Below are 17,618 nucleotides of genomic sequence, written 5' to 3' on the forward strand. Positions count from 1 at the left end.
AGATATTTGAACAAGTGGAGTCTGGTTTCATGATGCTGCTGTTTACATTTTTCACTTGTTCACTTCAGCAACACTTGCATACACCAAACTATTCAATTATTTTTTCAAGTTTCAAGGTTATTCATTTATATAGCACTTTTAAAAACAACAGTTGTTGACCAAAGTGATTCCTTTCAATCCTGAAGGTTTCTTTTTTTTTTTTTTTGTCCCCATCCTGAGTTCCAGAATAGAAACACAGCAGAAATAGACTTTTTCTGGCAGTTGTCTGTATTTCGTGATTCATGAAGTGATAAAAAGATATTCCTAATATGTCAGCAAATACCCCTTTTCCACATAAGTGCCAGTGTTCAATCTAGAACTGGTTCCATGCATCCTTAGCCTTAAAAGGACCATCACCAGTGCCAGAAACCTGGCACCAGCAGACTGCTGGGCCACATAGTTAAAACCACTGACACCAGTAGCTATGGGAGAGGCTGTGGATTCAGGTCACAGATGATTTTCTTTACCCTGCTCCATAATAACCAGGACTCAGGCAGAACTGCTGCTAAAAATAAAACTATATTATTTATGCTGGCTTTATCCACTTTATGCAAACGAGTGCATATTTACACAGACAGTCCCCAATCTGCAGACACAATTCTGATTTTTGCACGCATTTCTAGTTTTGTTTAAATAATTTTACAGCGTCATTTTTCATGAATATTTTACAGCTCAAATGAAGCTAGTAGAACAAAACGTTTGGTAATAATTAGACAGAAAGTCCAATATTATAAAGAATCAAGTTCAAAAGTCAGAGGTAAGAGCCGGACAATGAGCTGCCACAGTATATCCACCACATGTGTTATAAATCTGGCTCATTTCATTCATAAATCTTCACTCTGGCACTAAAAAAATGTGTGAAGTGATAACTTGTAACTGCCGCGTGAAGCATTAGTAAATTATCCATTAAAACAGCAATTAGCCACAACTTAACAGCCTCTTTATCGACGGCTCCTCATTAGAAAGTGGAACAGTTCTCTCGGTTAGGGAGCTGGTGGTGCTGCTGCTCCTTTGTTGCTGTAGTGCACCGGGTTTACCCCCCCCCCCCCCTCCTCCCCTCCCGCCTCCCTCCCTTTTGTTCCTGCACTGCATTTACATGTACAGCATGTGTTTGGAGCAGGATAACCTGAAATCATTTCACTGTGCGCTTTGGGTTAAATAAAAATCTTCCCTTCCTCCCTTAAAATAAAAAATTAAAAAAGAGAGAGAGCGAGAGATGAGGATAATTTGATGACACTCCCTGCCACTGGTAATTTTTCATTATATCGACTCTCCAGCAGAGACCGCGCCTGCGCTCCTGCTCCCTTCCGAACAAGGCTTCACCAATCCTGGCTCTGGCTCCATCCCCGGCTCGGCGTCCCACAGGCCAGCGTTAATAAGTCGCCTAGCTGTCCAGTAATGGGGGAGTGATCGAGGGGGGAGACGCTTGCTGCTGTGTGAAAGCCCGTGAGGAAGTTGAGGGGAGAAAAGCAGCTCCACGCCGCGCCGGACCGGACAGCTCCACAGAAACACATCCTACAGTTGCCGTTGTTGAGTAGCCCTTAAAAAAAGAGAAAAGAAAAGAAAAAAGGGAAGAGAAAAAAAGCGCACAGTGATGGAGAGAAAGGTATGGATGACGCTTATGCTACCTCGCGATACGTTAGCGCGGTTTGTTTTATTCCCACAGTGAGTCTCCGCTGCTCTGCCAGCCGCATCCACCATTAAAACTACTCTTTATGCGTTTAGGCTTCATCCTGTAGGCGCAGTCGGATTAGTGCGCACCGGAGTTTTTTACCTCGTCTCGCTTCAATTTATTGTGAGCCTCAAAAAACAGAGAGAAGAAAAAAAAAACAGGGGAAACTGCAATTTCCACCTCGTGGTGATTTTAGCCTCGGTGTACAAATGTAGCGTGATGTGGTTGGCAATATTTAAGGGGGGGACTGTAGGCTCTCTCTCAGCCTGTCTGCATCATCACACGGCACAGTGTGTAGTTGCAGCACCTCACCCTCCTCCACCTCCCACCCCCTCCCTTGTTTTTTTTTTTTCTTTTTTTTGCAGCACACGCAGACACCAGGCAGCTCGGCTTGTTAACCTTGACTGGTGTGAGAAACAGACACTTGAGGAGTAATAGATGGGATGCACGGCGAAGCCCCTGCCATCCTCTCGCCTTCTTCTTCTTTTTTACGCATGCCTTTAATCCATTACCCCTCCCTCCTCCGTCACCCCCCCGTCACCCCGCTTTGAAACAACAATATAATGTGCTGTTGCTTCTCTAAGTGTGTCCGGTGAAGGGGGGAGAAAGAAGAAAGTTTCAGTTTCACTGTGTTAATCTGCTGGCAGTCTGCGGTGCACTCAGGAGCAGGGGGGGGAATTTGGGGGTGTACAGCTGCTGAAGCCAGATCTGCTTCTGCTGATTCCAAGGAAAATCTAATTTTTATATTAAAGCTGCAGTCAGCAACATTTCATCTGGAGGAAAAAAAAAATTCTCTATTTTTTGAGGAGAGGCATTCACCTCTATGCAGTTTAGAGTGAAATAATTGATGCTATCTGGCTTAGGACAGTTACCACTCCCATGTTTGTCTCTTAAATGTGATTCAAGTTACCTGAAGGTGGTTTATATTGCAAAGTAAAGATAAAAACCCAAACTGTCAGATGATTCTTTATGAGCAAGCACTTGGCGACTGTGGGGAGGAAAAACTCCCATTTAACAGGAAGCCTGTTGGCCTGTCTTAATATGGATGCTGGAAATGTCCTAAAATATCGAACTGTTCCTGAATCTTCTGACCGCTTTTCTTTGAGAAGTTTGCACATTCTCGCTGTGCCTTTGTTTATCTCAGTGGTTCTCAAACTGTGGGGCGGGCCCCAAGGCACTGCAGTTTGAGAACGTGGATGGCCAGGTGATATATATTGCAGGGTAAACCTATTATAAAGAAAGAGTTTGTCCTCTGTATCACTAAAATTTATCTGGGATCTTCATTTTAATAATTGATAAAAATTGTGTTGCATGCTCTGTTGTTTTTAGCCTCAGTAGCAGCTGGCCTGTCAGAATTAGTTTGAAAATACTGGGGTAATTGGTGATTCTACATTGGCTGTAGGTGTGGTCAGTGTAGCACACGTTACAAAGGTTAATGTGGTGGGTAGTGTAGATTAATTGGAGGGGTCAATGAGAGAGCAAAAATGTGTGTAAATGCCACTTTATTCCATTCCAAATAGATTTTACGTACATGTTATTTTTTTCTTTTTAAGCTGTACAGATTTCAAGGTGCATGCTGCTGTTTCCACCTGCCCTCAGGCTTCAAGCTAATCTTAGCCAGAGACATTATATAAGGAGGAGACAGGGTACACAAAGTATAACATCCAAGAGGAAAAAGCTTGGAAAAACATATTTTGGGGCCAAAGTTTGCATGTTTTTCTGGCTGCGACTTGCTTCTAAAAGGTCTGTCACTACCTGATTTGTTTTACACGTGTGCAAAACTTTATGTACTTCCTGTCATCACAGCAGATTGCAACACATTAGAAAGACTGGTTTTCTTGCAGGTGTTGGGTTAAAATTAGTCTCCTGCTGTTGCCAGATGTCTGTGTTCTCATCTATATCAATGCTGTCACGCTCTATACTTCATATTTTTGCTTTTTTCACGTATCTTTTTAAGTAGATTTTTCTCTCTTAGTATGTTTTATTTATTTATTTTGGTTTTTTTTTTACAATTTGATGAATACTTACACAGATGTAATTAATTTTTCATACTTTGTGTTTTGTTTTTTTTAAAGCCAACATTCTTGTTCGTGGAGCACAAAATCAGCTTCATAGAAATTCTTTACCACAATGGAGTTTATTTGCTTAATTAGATCCGTATATTAACCAAAACCAGAAAACAATGTGCCTTTTTTTATACAGAAAAAAGCTCATCTTCTCTGTAATAACTAGTTAAATTAAATATATATTTAAATATAAATTTCTTTGAAACACTTCTACAAACCCTTTTATCTGCAGCAGTTATGCAGTGTATTTGTCAAGACTTTTATTGTGAAAGGAAGCAGCGTAGTCCTTTTTGCATGTGCTTAGAGAAAATTGAGTACGTATCGAGCAGCAATGCGGCATCGGTTTTGGCTGAAGTTGTAGTTTTATGGATTAATAGCCAAGCATACAGTCACTGGCAAAATGTTTGGATAAACGTGTTGAGCTGCTTGTTAACGCAGAGATGTAATTAGCCAATCACATGGCAGCCACAGTCAAGAGGAAGTTCACACTGAGCATGAGGGAGTAAGGTGGTTTATGTTTATGGCAGAAGAGCATCTCTGAACCTTGAAGCAGATGGGCTATAGCAGCAGAAGACCGCTCTGCCCCCCACTGTTAGCTATGAACAGCTGGTCGTGGCACACAGCCGCCCCTCCCTTAACCTGGTTCTGCTGGAGGCTTCTTCCTGTTAAAAGGGAGTTTATTCTTCCCAGCTGTCGCCAAAGCGCTTGCTCATAAAGAGTCATGCGATTGCTGGGGTTTTCTCTGTATTATTGTAGTGTCTTTACCTTAACATATAAAACGCCTTGAGGCAGCTGTTGTTGTGATTTGGTGCTATATAAATACAATAAAATTTAAATTGAGCTCTCCAAGAATAGACAATAGAAAACTGGGAAAATATTGACTGGTCTGATGAGTTTTGATTCCAGCTGTGATATTCGGATGGTAGGGTCTCAATTTGGATTCATTAGCATGAAAGACTGGATCCATCCTGCCTTGAACCACCGGTTCGGGTTGATGGCGGTGGTGTTTTGGAGTTGGGATATTTTCTTAGCACATTTTGGGCCTCTTAGTAACGACTGAGTGTTTTTGCTGACCACGTCCATCCCTTTAGGACCACAGTGTATCAGTCTACTAAATGGATTTATCTTTGGATAGATCCTAGGTAGCCATTTTCTAATGTTTCCCTGTTTATGCTAAGCTAAGCTGTAGCTTTATTTTTACCAGAGAAATGTAGAAGATGAATTGAACTTCTGTCCTTCTGTGAAATGTCTTTGAAAAATGAGCCGACTGTCTAGTCACCACATTTTAATTCCAACCTTATGAATTGCACATGGGCTGTTGACTACGCTGCTCTTTTTGCGTATCATTTCAGTTTCTCGAGGTCTCGCAACCCTTAATTGAAAAAGCAAACTTAAGCCATTTGATCAGTTTCCCTATCACATCATCGCCCTCGCCATTCTTCCTTCGGCGAGATGCTTTGGGAGGCAATAAAGGGAAAAAGCTCAGAAGAGCCTTAAAACTTGCTTTTAAGCAGTTTGCATAATAGCTGTAAATGTGTTGATTTATGCCGCTCCACTCTGATTTCACATACAGCTCTCTGGAGTTATGAAGGACTTGGTGACTCAGCTGCTTGCTGATATCAGATGCTCTTCATTTTGATGCTCTGTATGAAAAAAACCACACAGACGCAAGCATTTGGGTGCAATTAGACAACAAAGAATATTGCATAACGGCTGTTATTTAGGAAAGCGGCTGCCTGCGTGTTCATTTTCCATAGGTTTAGTCTCTTGGAAGTGATCCCATTCATATTTCCAGCAGACTTTTTCCATATGGCATATACATTAGGTTTCCATGTGGCTGAGGAAGAATGTCCTACCCATTCGTTCTTATTCGAGATGGTATAGGAAGCTTTTGAGCTACTCTCAACTCGATTTTTATTATAAATGGAGTTGTTGCAGCGTGGCGTTCGCTGTAGAAACGGCTGGTCCTTGTCAGCGCCCGGTATATGAAAAAACGGACTAAAATAGCTCAGTTTCAAACTGCAGTCTTCCCTGACCCAGCTGCTGGCACAGATATTCCCTTCAGTATAAAGAACGGAGAACAGTCCTATTAGTATGCAAGGTGCCGTCACAGCTTCTGAGGTCTGATAGGGGATCAGAGGATCGGCTCCTTTTACAGTCTGCTGAATGCTTCACGTGGCTTTTTAAGGAAAGTTGCACGGGAGGACTCCCCCGCTCCTCCACCCCCACCTCGGACACGCGCACGTTTACACCCCAGTCACTTTGTTCAGCGATGTTTGAAATTTAGTTTGGGACGCTCATTGAGGTCAATCAATGTTTCGCTGAGTGGATTCACCTCCAGAGTTTCTCAAACTTATTTATCACGCTGTTTTTCCACCAGCCGTGAGATTGATTAGGCAGACTGGAAGCCACACACATTTGGCTTTGTTTCCCAAACAGTAGGTCACCCAATTAAATGTTCCCTGGCTTTGTGTTTTGTGTTGTTTGTAGGGATAAATTAACAATAGAGCACTTCCTTTTTTTTTCTTTCTGTTTTTTTGGGCTGGAGAGGAATGTGCTGGTTCAGTGGGTGTTTGTTGCCCTGGACTCAAGTCCGCTTTAACTAAAACCTAGAAATGTGATCGATTTCATTCAATAGTACTTTTGTAATGATTATTCAATCAGGTTTTCAAGGAAAAATGTAACAAAAAAACGAAGATTCAGATGAAATATGAAGATTTGCTTCTTTTAATGGTTTTATCTGATAACAATTTGAATATCTTTGCTTCTGGAAAACAACTCTTTTGTGTATTCCAGCATTTTAAAGGCGCTGTGTCATCCTCAGCTCCATATTTTTCTTCTCTGACTCTACGATAATAGCTTTGACATGATTTATAGTTCAAAACAACCCAATTTATCCTATACAGGATCTTGGTGTAGCCCCTTAATGCATCCTTTGTCTGAAACAAGCTGTTCACTTCCTCTCATTTCAGTCAGCTTTCCTCTGATTGGCTGCTCCTCGCAGACAGCCATAGCCATGAAGGCTAGACGTGCATGTTAGGCATATCGGCTCTGCTTGAAACACAGCATTTACATCGATTTAAAGGACTTTGGGTTCAGAGTGATTACTTGTGCACATGCTGCGTTCATTATATAAAACACGGCCATTTACTTGTGCTTGCTTGGCATTTCATTACGTACCCCTTGCCGATACTCAATTGGACCCCTTTTACATTCAGAACTGCCTTAATGCTTCGAGGGACAGATTCAACAACGTGCTGAAAGTTTTCCTCAGAGATTTTGGTTCATATAGATGTAGATTTGTCAGCTGCACATACATAATTAGAATCTTCTGTTCCACTTCATCCCAAAGGTGCAATATTGGATTGAGATCTCTTGACTGTCGAGGTCATTTGCGTACAGTGAACTCGTTGTCATGATCAAAAAACCAGTTTGAGATTCTTTGAGCTTTGTGACATAGCTGAAGGCAGCAATCGGAAAATGGGTACACTGTCGTCATAAAGGGACTGACATGATCAGCAACAACAGTCGGGCAGGACATGGTGGTTAAATTATGGTCATTTGGTTCTAAGGGGCCCAAAGTGTGCCAGGGAAGTAACCCACACACCATTACACCACCAGTAGCATGAACTGCTGATACAAAACAGGATGGATCCATGTTTCATGTCAGTGACACCAACTTCTGTTCCTAGCCGGTGTGGTCTTCTGCTGCTGTAGTCCATCTGCTTTAAGGTTCTACATGTTGTTCATTCAGAGATGCTCTTCTGCATACCTCGGTTGGAACAAGTGGTTATCTGAGTTACTGTTCCCTTCCTATCAGCTTGAACCAGTATGGTCATTCTCCTTTGATCTCTGATCTCCCAGACAGCTGCTGGATATTTTCCCTTTTTCAGATCATTCTCTGTAAAGCCTGGAGATCATCACTTTTCTTTGATCTTCAGCAGGTCACCTTGACTGTGTCTACATGTTTAATGCGTTGATTAGATATTTGCATTAATGAGCAGTTGAGCGGATGCACTTACCAAAGTGACCGTAACTATATATTAATGATAGAAAATAAGAGCTCAATAGGTCAACTTTAAGTTGAGAAAACACACTTAAGCATATAAAATAATGTGTGTTTATATTTGCACAGTTTTCATAAAAATTTTGCACTTTTTTTGCCACTAGTATTGTGATAATATCTGCAGTACTGCACTGTAGCAGACACACAAACATGCCGTATGTCTGCAGCCACAACACTGAACCCATAAACACCATTTTCAAATAATCCTGTAAACCTCCACTGTGTCATTTTCACAGATTATAGATTTTTGCGTTTTAAGTAGAGCGCTTTGTAACCTGATTTCACATTGCACTTCCATACCAACCAACAGATTATAACAGTGTTATTTAATCATAGTTATCTTACCTAAAGCCATAGCTTGGTTTCGTACTGTGTTTTTTCAGTTGTATATTACTTTTTCGGTTGTATATTAAACCCATTTATAATGCAGATAATGAGATTGTGCACTCGGCTCTGAGACAAACTGTCTTGGTCCTAATGGTGCTACAGTTCGCCGAGCGCTTGGTTGACCCATTTAGATGTTAACGCTCAATACTGCAGCACTCTTTGTTGTAGAGTTTGGTTTAAAAGTAGCTGCAATACGTGTGCATCTTCACAATGAAGCTGCAAAAGCTTTTAATTCTTGTAAAAGGTGCATGAGCAATTATTTTATAAAAATAAATAAGAAAAACTTGTATTTGTTTTACGCAGACAGGCTGAGCTTGTTATTGTCTTTGTAATCATTTAATCTGTTGATTATTTTCTCAATTAATTGATGCTTTTTCTACTCCCACAGTTAGAAAATAGCAGAACTGCACTTCAGCCTCTAGCAATGTTCCTAACAAAAGGGTGTTATCTGACCAAAGCCAAACATATTCAGCCATTAGCATAATTGAATAATTTTACTCCTCGCATTGTGAAAGCTAAACCTTGGGAATTTTGGCATTTTTACTTAGATAAATGATGATTCGTTTGTTGTCTAGCAGGCAACAGTGCTTGTGAAAATGTAATAGAAATGTCACTATTAAAAATAATTAGATCAACACAGTTTGGGTTTGCCCCTGATGGTATTTTGTGCCAGGCAAAAAGCAATCTTCATCATAATGTTATAATATTTGCTGATAAGCTGATGTCAGTCAACAATGTTAAGATGACAATAATAATAATACATGTTATTTATTTTTAGGTGTTTTTGGGAACACCACCTTCTCGAGGTTCTCAAAAATCTCAATAAAATAAACAAAACAGTTACGATACAATTTACAATTTAAATTACAATATATATTACAGTATATAATAGTTACCTGATGATGGTCAGTTGGGAGGAAACCAGTTAAATAAATGTATTAACCTCCTAGGACCTGGCGTCCGTATATGTGGACATCACATTTTGGGTTGTTTAGACTAAAATACTCAATTCTGCTCTACATGGGCCTGATATCCACTTACGAGGACATTATACTGCTACTGTTCTATCAAAATTTTAAACGAATATCCTCATATGTGGCTCTGATTTTTCTTAAAAACAAAAATAACGTAAAAAAAAAAAAAAAAATCTGGTAATTCTTTGTTTTTACATTCATCGGGCCCCAATCAGCCCAAATATCAAAGAGAAATTAAAAATGCATGCTGTGGAAGAGTTTGGGTCTTAGGAGGTTAATGGTAAATGAGACAATGTGCAGGAGTTGTTAAGTGTTTTCAGGTTCACAGTATAAATGATTTTAGTCAGTATGTGAATTTAAAGAGACGAGTTTTGAGACAGGATTTGAAAGTGGAGAGGGAGCCAGCGGAGATTGATCGGTGGGAGGAAAGAAGAAGAGCTGAGTGTCAGTGGGTGTGTTGATGTGTAGAAGTTCAGAAAAGTGTGAGGTTTTGGATGAGATGAGGTTAAAGGTGAAGAACGAAGTCTAGAAATTGACAAGATATTTAACCAAATCCAGTGATTAATGGCAGAGTTCTGGGCACGATTTACAGATGATAAAAACGAGAGGCCCCAGGACAGATCCTTGGGGAACACCGAGCAACTGGAAGTGGCTGGGATCAGACCAGTGATTCCAACTGAGGTTATTAAGAAGAATGTTATGAAATTTAGTGTAAATTTGGATCAAAGAAGAGGAGAATTGTTAAAGGTGTAGTTGTAAAGCTGGTGGAAACCAGACTGGAATTCTTCGTAGCGATTATTGTCAGACAAAAGTGAGCGTGAACCGTTCTCTTGTGCGTCTCATCAGTATCTGGGATCAAGTTTCATCATTTTTCATCGACTGTATTTTTTCTCAGTTGAAATCCTTGCTGATGCTCATGTTTTTCATGTTCAAGCTTCAAGTCATTAGCACTAAATTATATCATCTCAGGTGCTCAAACTAAAGCAGACACATTTTTCTCAGACAGGCTTTCTTCCATTTTAAGTAGGTCTTATCACACTGATTTGGGTTTAAGGGGTCATCTTTCTGCTGATTTTAATTACTAACGTAAAGCTGTAACAGTGCGGTGTAATGTCGCAATGACAGCTGTGATTGGCAACGCCAGTCGCAGAGAAACTTGTGTATCTCTGTTCGGGAATTGCATTTAAAGTAGGATTGCTGAGAGGAGATCCAGTGTTGACTGTGACTGACCTTTTATATAGCCATTGGCATGGACCATCGCTTCCTCCCAGTTTGCTAATAGGTTGATGGTGCAAGTTTTGGTATTTTGGAAATTGCAGTGAGGAACATTTGTGATGCTGGTGAACCTAAAGCGATTTTTTTTTAAAACATTTTATAAGTTTATGCTAAAACCAGCCTGAGAGGGGAAAGGCAACTGGATACAAGTTTACAAGTTTGTGATTGAAAAATCAAGTGTGGGCCTTTTGATTTGGTTTGCAAAGGTGGTAATAATTACACAGGGCCTGTACCACAAGACAAGTTTTAAAAACCCAGGGTGTCTTTTTTCTTGTCTGGCTTCACTTATCCTGACATCAACATCAATCAGACTAAGGTGGTTATCAGCTGGATGAGTCAACTCAAGGTTTACCGATCTAGCTACGAGCACATGCAAAAACCGGTGATGGATACGCCCGCCTGCAGCAGAGTGGCTGATTTTAAAAACTTAGATCACAAAGTATGAGCTGAGAGCAACATTTTTTTAGCTGCTGTAATTAATGAAATTAAGCTCATTTAAGTTAACAGATGTATCAGTGTCACAGCTCTGCCACTAAGACATGAAATTCTGATGGATTACAATTGAAATTGCATTTAATTCATGTGTAGACATGCATACGACAGTTTGTTTGTTTTTAACAGCCTGAGAAAAAGTAAAGAATAAATATAAAAACATGATTCAAACATAGATTTTGTGCAAGGTTCATGTAATGTAAGGTCACAAAGTAAAAATCAAATAAGCTCTCTTTTTTTGTATCATATTTTAATGCTTATGGAGGAAAAACCTAAACCTAAAGAATGCTAAAGAAAGAACATATATAAAAGTACATATTTATATTATTACTGCTTTTTTGTGTGTGTATTGAGGAGAGAACACCTGAGCCAGGCTACCAGTAAGCTCCTAGTTCGGCTTCATAGTCCAGAGAGGTATGCTATAAAGCCAGATTAATGGTTTAGCCAGCTGTGTCGAGCTTAAAGTAAGAGTTTTTCGTGACATGAAAGCGGCTTTCTTTTTACCTGGCTAAATCACCATGGTAACTTATGATCAGAGATGGGCAGTAACGCGTTAACGCGTTACTGTAATCTGATTACTTTTACAAGTAACGAGTAAAGTAAGGGATTACTATTGCAAAAACGGTAATTAGATTACCGTTACTTTGCCGTAGGAACGCTGCGTTACTGCGTTACTAAAACCGTGATTTTTTTTTTGCGAGAATGTCTCATGACAGTGACGTAAGAGAGTGCGATGTTCGTGACAACAGCTGTGTGCAGATCAACAATGGATAATATATCAAGTGCGGGAGAGAGTATGAGCGTGCAGCGTTTAAAGTGTGGAAGTACTGACCTTACTTTGAGTTTGATTCCATAAAAAGTGACAAAAACATTAGCGTCCGTTGTGCGTGGGAAGAAAACTTCTTTTTACACCGAAACCCCCCCCCCTAAACAAGCTCTGAGTGCGCAACGACGTAATGGGAAATTCACAGAGAAACTCGCGGATTCTTCAACTGACCTGCTATACAGGTGAAAATAGAGCAACAGGACCGCTAGTCTTTGACTTTATTTATTTTCTGCTGCGTTTTACTTGCATCTATTTGAAAGACTGAGTGTAAACACAAAAAATATTTTATTTCATGTGCTGGAATGTGCAGAAAATAGGTTTAAATGTTAAACTAATTTCTTCAAGTCAGAGAATGTTGCATATAATTTAATTTTTGCTTGATGCATAAAGTTAAAAGCTTAAAACTAATAAAACAAGTTTTAAAAAGAGACTTTTCCATTTGATTACATTTTGTATGATGGATTATGCAGAAAAAGTAGAATTGGGCTGACAGATCTATCGCTTTATCACCTATTCAGGTTGTAAATCGTGTTTTTAAAAAGTAACTAAGTAACTAAGTAATTAATTACTTTTGAAAATAAGTAATCAGTAAAGTAACGGGATTACTTTTTTGGGGAAGTAATCAGTAATTAGTTACTGATTACTTTTTTCCAAGTAACTTGACCAACACTGCTTATGATGAACACATAACCTCAGGGTACGTTTCAAGTTTCAGGTAAAATCATCTGGAAGCGATTCATTTATTTCCAGCATGTTTGAAGCACAATATAATTTATTTGCTGGGCAAATATGTTTTACATCCGCAAGCCTTTTAACTGCTAGAACACAGAACACACACCAAGAATACCTGTTCAGTCAATAAAATAATTTCCCTTTGATCTGCTGACAAACTAATATATCATATCCCCGTCTCCTCTATCAGGCTATGGAACTGTAAGCTTTAATGTTTAAATGTATCCAGTTTAAAGTTTCAGAGCTTTAACCTGCAGCCATCATGTTAGAAACAAACAGCAGCGTTGGGAGCGCACGCAGCCTTAAAATAATTAACTCAGATTTCAAATATTAATTGTTCTGTAGGCTAAATGACCAGATAGATTATTTTCTGCAGCATTAATGTCTTATTTGCAAAAGTTTTGCATTTAACTTTTACATGTTTTATGCTGTTATATTCACCATTTTATCGTCATCATCTGATAGGACCTCTGATTGGAGGGGGTGGCACTCACGGGGATCATTTTGTGGGGCAGAAAGATATGGATAATGCCTGAAATGCCCCCTTTTTATGCGAGCACCCAAAAAGCAGAGAGCCTGGCTTAACAGAGAACGTTCCTAACCACCGTCATACTGTCCTACTGTTAGCCATCTAACACAAAGAAAGCCTGGCTGTGTTGAACTTGTGTTCTTCTTAAGGCGTATTTTGATTATCCTGCATCACCTGGAAACTGTCACAGTGACATGAGCCACAGTAAGCCATGTGGATTTGAAGGCACCAAAACACTGATTTAATCCTCCGAGAGGAACGTGCAAGTTTCTGTAAAATATGACCCGGACTTCATCTTCACTCACACCACAACAGTAAATCACCTGACCTCCGAGGAGCTGTTTCTATGGATGACAAGGCCCAAAGTAACTCAACTGTGTTAGCTGCTTTTTATGTAACCGTACAGCACATCAGCTCCAGTGTGCATCGTCTCGTGTGTCACCACTGCATTCGAGTCACAGAGCTAAACATTGATTTTTTTCTTTTCTAAAAATAAAAACCCGTCAATCTTTTAAAACCCAGAAGGTCACTTACCACAAACTCCTAACCGTCCGAGTGAAAATAACTGATTATAATGTATTTCATTTCTATTTCTTATTCTATTATTCTTATTATTCTATTTATTTTCCATATTCTGCTTCACTTTATACAAGCTGAACCGAAATATTAAATAGATTTATCAGTTTTTTACTTTGGTTATTACTGAGATTGTGATTATTAAACATATCTACTCACTGTCTGTGGGGAAAAAGAGGATTTCCTTGAACTTTTTTATTGTCATTCAGCTATGAAAAAAATAATTACTAAAAGCTTAGGTTATGATTAAAGTTTGATTAATTTTCAGGCCTTGGAAATGACCTAAGAACAGCTTTAAGGTTTAAACAAATTTGTTGGTTTTTCAGATACAGTTCTATGAAAAAAAAGCATTTTCTGCTTCCTGATTTCTTGGTTTTTTGCATATTTGTCACGCTTACATGTTTTATATCATCAAAGTAATTTTAATATTAGACAAAGATTACCTGAGCACAATGCAGTTTCCCAATGATGATTGAATTTATGAATGGAAAAAAGCTATGCAGCCCTACCTGGACGTATGTGAACAGGTAGTTATTAAATCATAGATTAACTGTGAATGATCAAGTTGTTCAGTTTCTCAGGCCTGATTACTGCCAGCACAGCTGAATCAAGAAATCACTTAAATATAATCTGTCTGACAAAGTGAAGCAGCTATTAGTCTGGATGTAAACCATCCAGTGAACCACAGTGAGAACCATTAAACACAAATGGAGTAATTTGGAACAAGGGAACCATGAGTTCGTATCTCTGCCCGAAGTCCTGAAGGAGAATATCTGAACATCAGTTTGTGCCTCGAAGCTCAAGAGCACTCAAAGCACCCCAGTAAGTCCACCTCTGATCGCTCAACAAACAAAACAAACTGAAGGTTTTGGAGTGGCCTGGTCAAAGTACAGCCTTAAATCTGACTTAGATGCTTTGGCACGACTTTAAACGGGCTGCTCGTGCTGGAAAAGCTTCTAATGTGGCTGAATTAAAACAGTACTGCAAAGACGAGTGGAACTAAATTCCTCCACAGCGATGTGAAAGACTCATTAACAGTTATCACAAATGCTTGACTGCAGTTCTCACTGCCAAGGGTGGAACAACCGGTTGTTAGGGTTTAGCAGGCAATTGCCTTTTCACAAATCATACTTTTTTTTGCACTGTATTCACATTAGATAATACTTTTTATTGAAGCTGGCTTAGAAATTAGAGCTGTATGTCTGCATATTGGAGGTACAAACTACCACTGAAGGAGTGGGTCCAGTTTTAAAGATGTGGTTCTGCTCTTCATCCATGATTTTATCTCTGCCCTGCACGTAACGATCCTGCCCTCGTTCTGTCGTCTCCGTGTCCCGTCCAGCACGGGCGGAGTGGTGTTGAAAGATCAGGGCTAACACTTAGCTTGGATGCACAGAAGGAAAGAAGAGGAAGGGGAGCAGTGAGAGAGGGAGAGTTTGGAGTAGGGGGGGAATTATCCTGCCAGCTTTATTTTTCATCCTGTGGAATTTTATATGGGAGCTGGCGAGGTTTATTCATACTGAGCGGCTGTTTTTCACTGTATGCTTGTGTCAGAGCTGATCGTGCTGACCTCGCCGCTGACTAACACGAGCCGAAGTCTTCTCTCTCTCTCTAAAACTCTGCTTTCTTTTCAGTTTCACAGCTTAAGATCTGAAATGGTTCCTCTCGCGCTTCACCAGCTGCTGCTCCACTTTTGAAGTCAGCGAAGTTGCTTTCACCGGATTGGCTGTTAGCTCTGAACACAAGGCAGATTATCCCGTTGTCATGGCTACAGCAAACAGGAAATACCCCGAGGCAGGTAACGCCGCAGGCTCGTCCCAGTGTGGAGCTTGTCGCTTGCGGGGAAACTTGGCTCATTACTGTTGCGTCCTCTTCCCATCTGCTCCCACGGCGTCGCTTCAGCAGCCGAAGCATAAACGCTGTCTGGATAAAGATGCTTTGTCCCAAACAACCCCCGAAAGCCAAGGTCGACCCTAAACTTCTTATCTGCGGCTTCTAAGGTTCGGTGCTTAACATGCCTTAGTGGCAAAAAATATCCATGGGAACGCTGCTGCTTTGTGCCGACGTTTTTCACCTCACAGTGTATTGTGCCGAACTACTTTGATCACAAAAATATCAGCAGATGCTCCATTATTTTCAGCCGTCATGGGAGACTTTTCTCTCTTTCTCTGCAGGTTCCTGTTCATTACATATGCCGAGCTGCAAGGACTCGGTACCAAAACGTACTTCCCTTCTCTCTAATCCCCCCTTCAGCGAAGGTGCAGCGCTGTGAGCTTTTGTACAGTCCCTTTGATGGCAGCTGATGACTGTTGAGTGGCTTTCCGAGAGCTCTGGCCTTTAAGCGGCTTGAGCTGGGCTTTGTCTGCAGCTATTAAACTGAAGAAAGAGAGGAGAGGGGCCCAGTGGTGGGAGGGAGTGAGACTTTTCTTCGTGCCCGGTCCATATTCCCCCTAGTGCGCCCCATCTGTCTGTGGCAATAATGTTGACGAGGGCAGGTTCGTGGCTTCTGGTATGTAAACCTTGCCACTGGGAGCTGTACGTTATACCTCAGTGGCGGTGCCAATTTCACTCTTTGCTTTTTCTGCACATAGCAGCAAAATCGCCCCTTTTCTTTTCTGTATTTCTTTCTCTCGGCCTTTTGCTTCACATCACTGGTTAAAAAGCGCAAAGAAATCAAGTATATGTAGCTTCAGCAAGCTTTTCTTACCCGTTATGAACTTCACGAAAGACAAAGAAAGAAAAATGTGACTACATTCATATCTAATCCACTTGTTCTGCGTTCAAACTTTTGTAGCCTTGATCATAAACACCCACAGCTGCCAGCCTTTTCACACTGAGAGCCTTAAAAGCCCGGACACGGTTTCCTGAATCACTCTGAGCGATGCTGTCCTGTATTTACATAAAACTATAAGCCATGTTAGTTCAGATATAGTTCAGGGAGATCCTTCTCTCTGTGTTTTCTTTTCTGTATTCTCTCGTCTCATTGGTTTAAAGTGGGTGAGACTGAGTTGAGAAAAGGTGACGTCACATGCTACACGTTTTAGCCGTCGGTGTAGCGAGAAAAAGCCGATGTTTCAGTATTTTATTATTTTTCTCTTACTAAAGGTGACCTGTTGTAGTTTTCATCTACTGTAACGGTGATGGATGCCTATAATAAGCTTATCCTGCATGACATACTGAGGTCAGGGTGTGATAGGCCGCTCCTTAAGAAAGCTTGTTTCCACCACTGCAAATATACTTGTGAAAATTAAATCGTTCTCAGACGTCAGAATTAGCAAGACAGAATTTTATGTTAATACCTGAATTTTTGACTATAGATAGTTTTAGATTTTCCTTTTGAACGGGTGAAAACATAATAACAAAAACATGGCTCTGAACGCTCCATTTATGACATTTTTTCTGCTCTTTGATCTGCGTGATGTCAGCTAGAGTGGATATTCCTAATATGCTGTGGCTGTAAGAGAAGAAGCCCCGCCCACTTGCTGTTTGCAAGGGTCAGCTAATCAGACGGCATTTGGCTTAAAGAGGGGGAGGAGCTAAAAAAGCTTGTTTTTATATAGAGGACTGAGGGCCTTAATCAAGACCCAGTATTCAATTCAGTTCAGTTTTTGTCTATAGCATTTGAATCACAACAACAGTCGCCTCAAGGCACTTATTATTGTAAGTTAAAGACAGTACAATAATACAGAGAAACCCCAACAATCAGACGATCCCTTATGAACAAGCACTTTGGCAACAGTGGGAAGGGAAAACTCCCTTTTAACAGGAAGACACCTCTAGCAGAACCAGGCTCAGGGCTATAAGATAACTCTTTTAATTCTAAATCATAGAAACTGCTCTAGTAGAGTCAAAAAATACATTTATAAAGCTGGAAATTCCATCAATACACTAATGGCAACCCATTTTTTTTTTATCATCACTAAGATGCTGTATAGTCATGTCACAAAGGAAGGTTTCACAGACCTATTAAAGTTTTTCTGGATT

General features: G+C 40.2%; 1 protein-coding gene across 1 annotated transcript in view; it reads left to right on the plus strand.

The window, feature by feature from the left end:
* The first annotated feature begins 1,167 nt into the window (after window positions 1-1,167).
* smarcd3b (SWI/SNF related BAF chromatin remodeling complex subunit D3b) overlaps window positions 1,168-17,618 on the plus strand; it is a 59,055-nt gene continuing 42,604 nt past the window's right edge. Inside the window, exon 1 of the mRNA XM_084939582.1 lies at window positions 1,168-1,645. Within this exon, the coding sequence (XP_084795708.1) occupies window positions 1,634-1,645 (12 nt within the window). The 5' untranslated portion in view covers window positions 1,168-1,633. The remainder of the gene's footprint in view (window positions 1,646-17,618) is intronic.

This window comes from Perissodus microlepis, chromosome 9, assembly GCF_051167445.1.
Source record: "Perissodus microlepis isolate ML-2025 ecotype Zambia chromosome 9, ASM5116744v1, whole genome shotgun sequence".
Taxonomy (NCBI): domain Eukaryota; kingdom Metazoa; phylum Chordata; class Actinopteri; order Cichliformes; family Cichlidae; genus Perissodus; species Perissodus microlepis.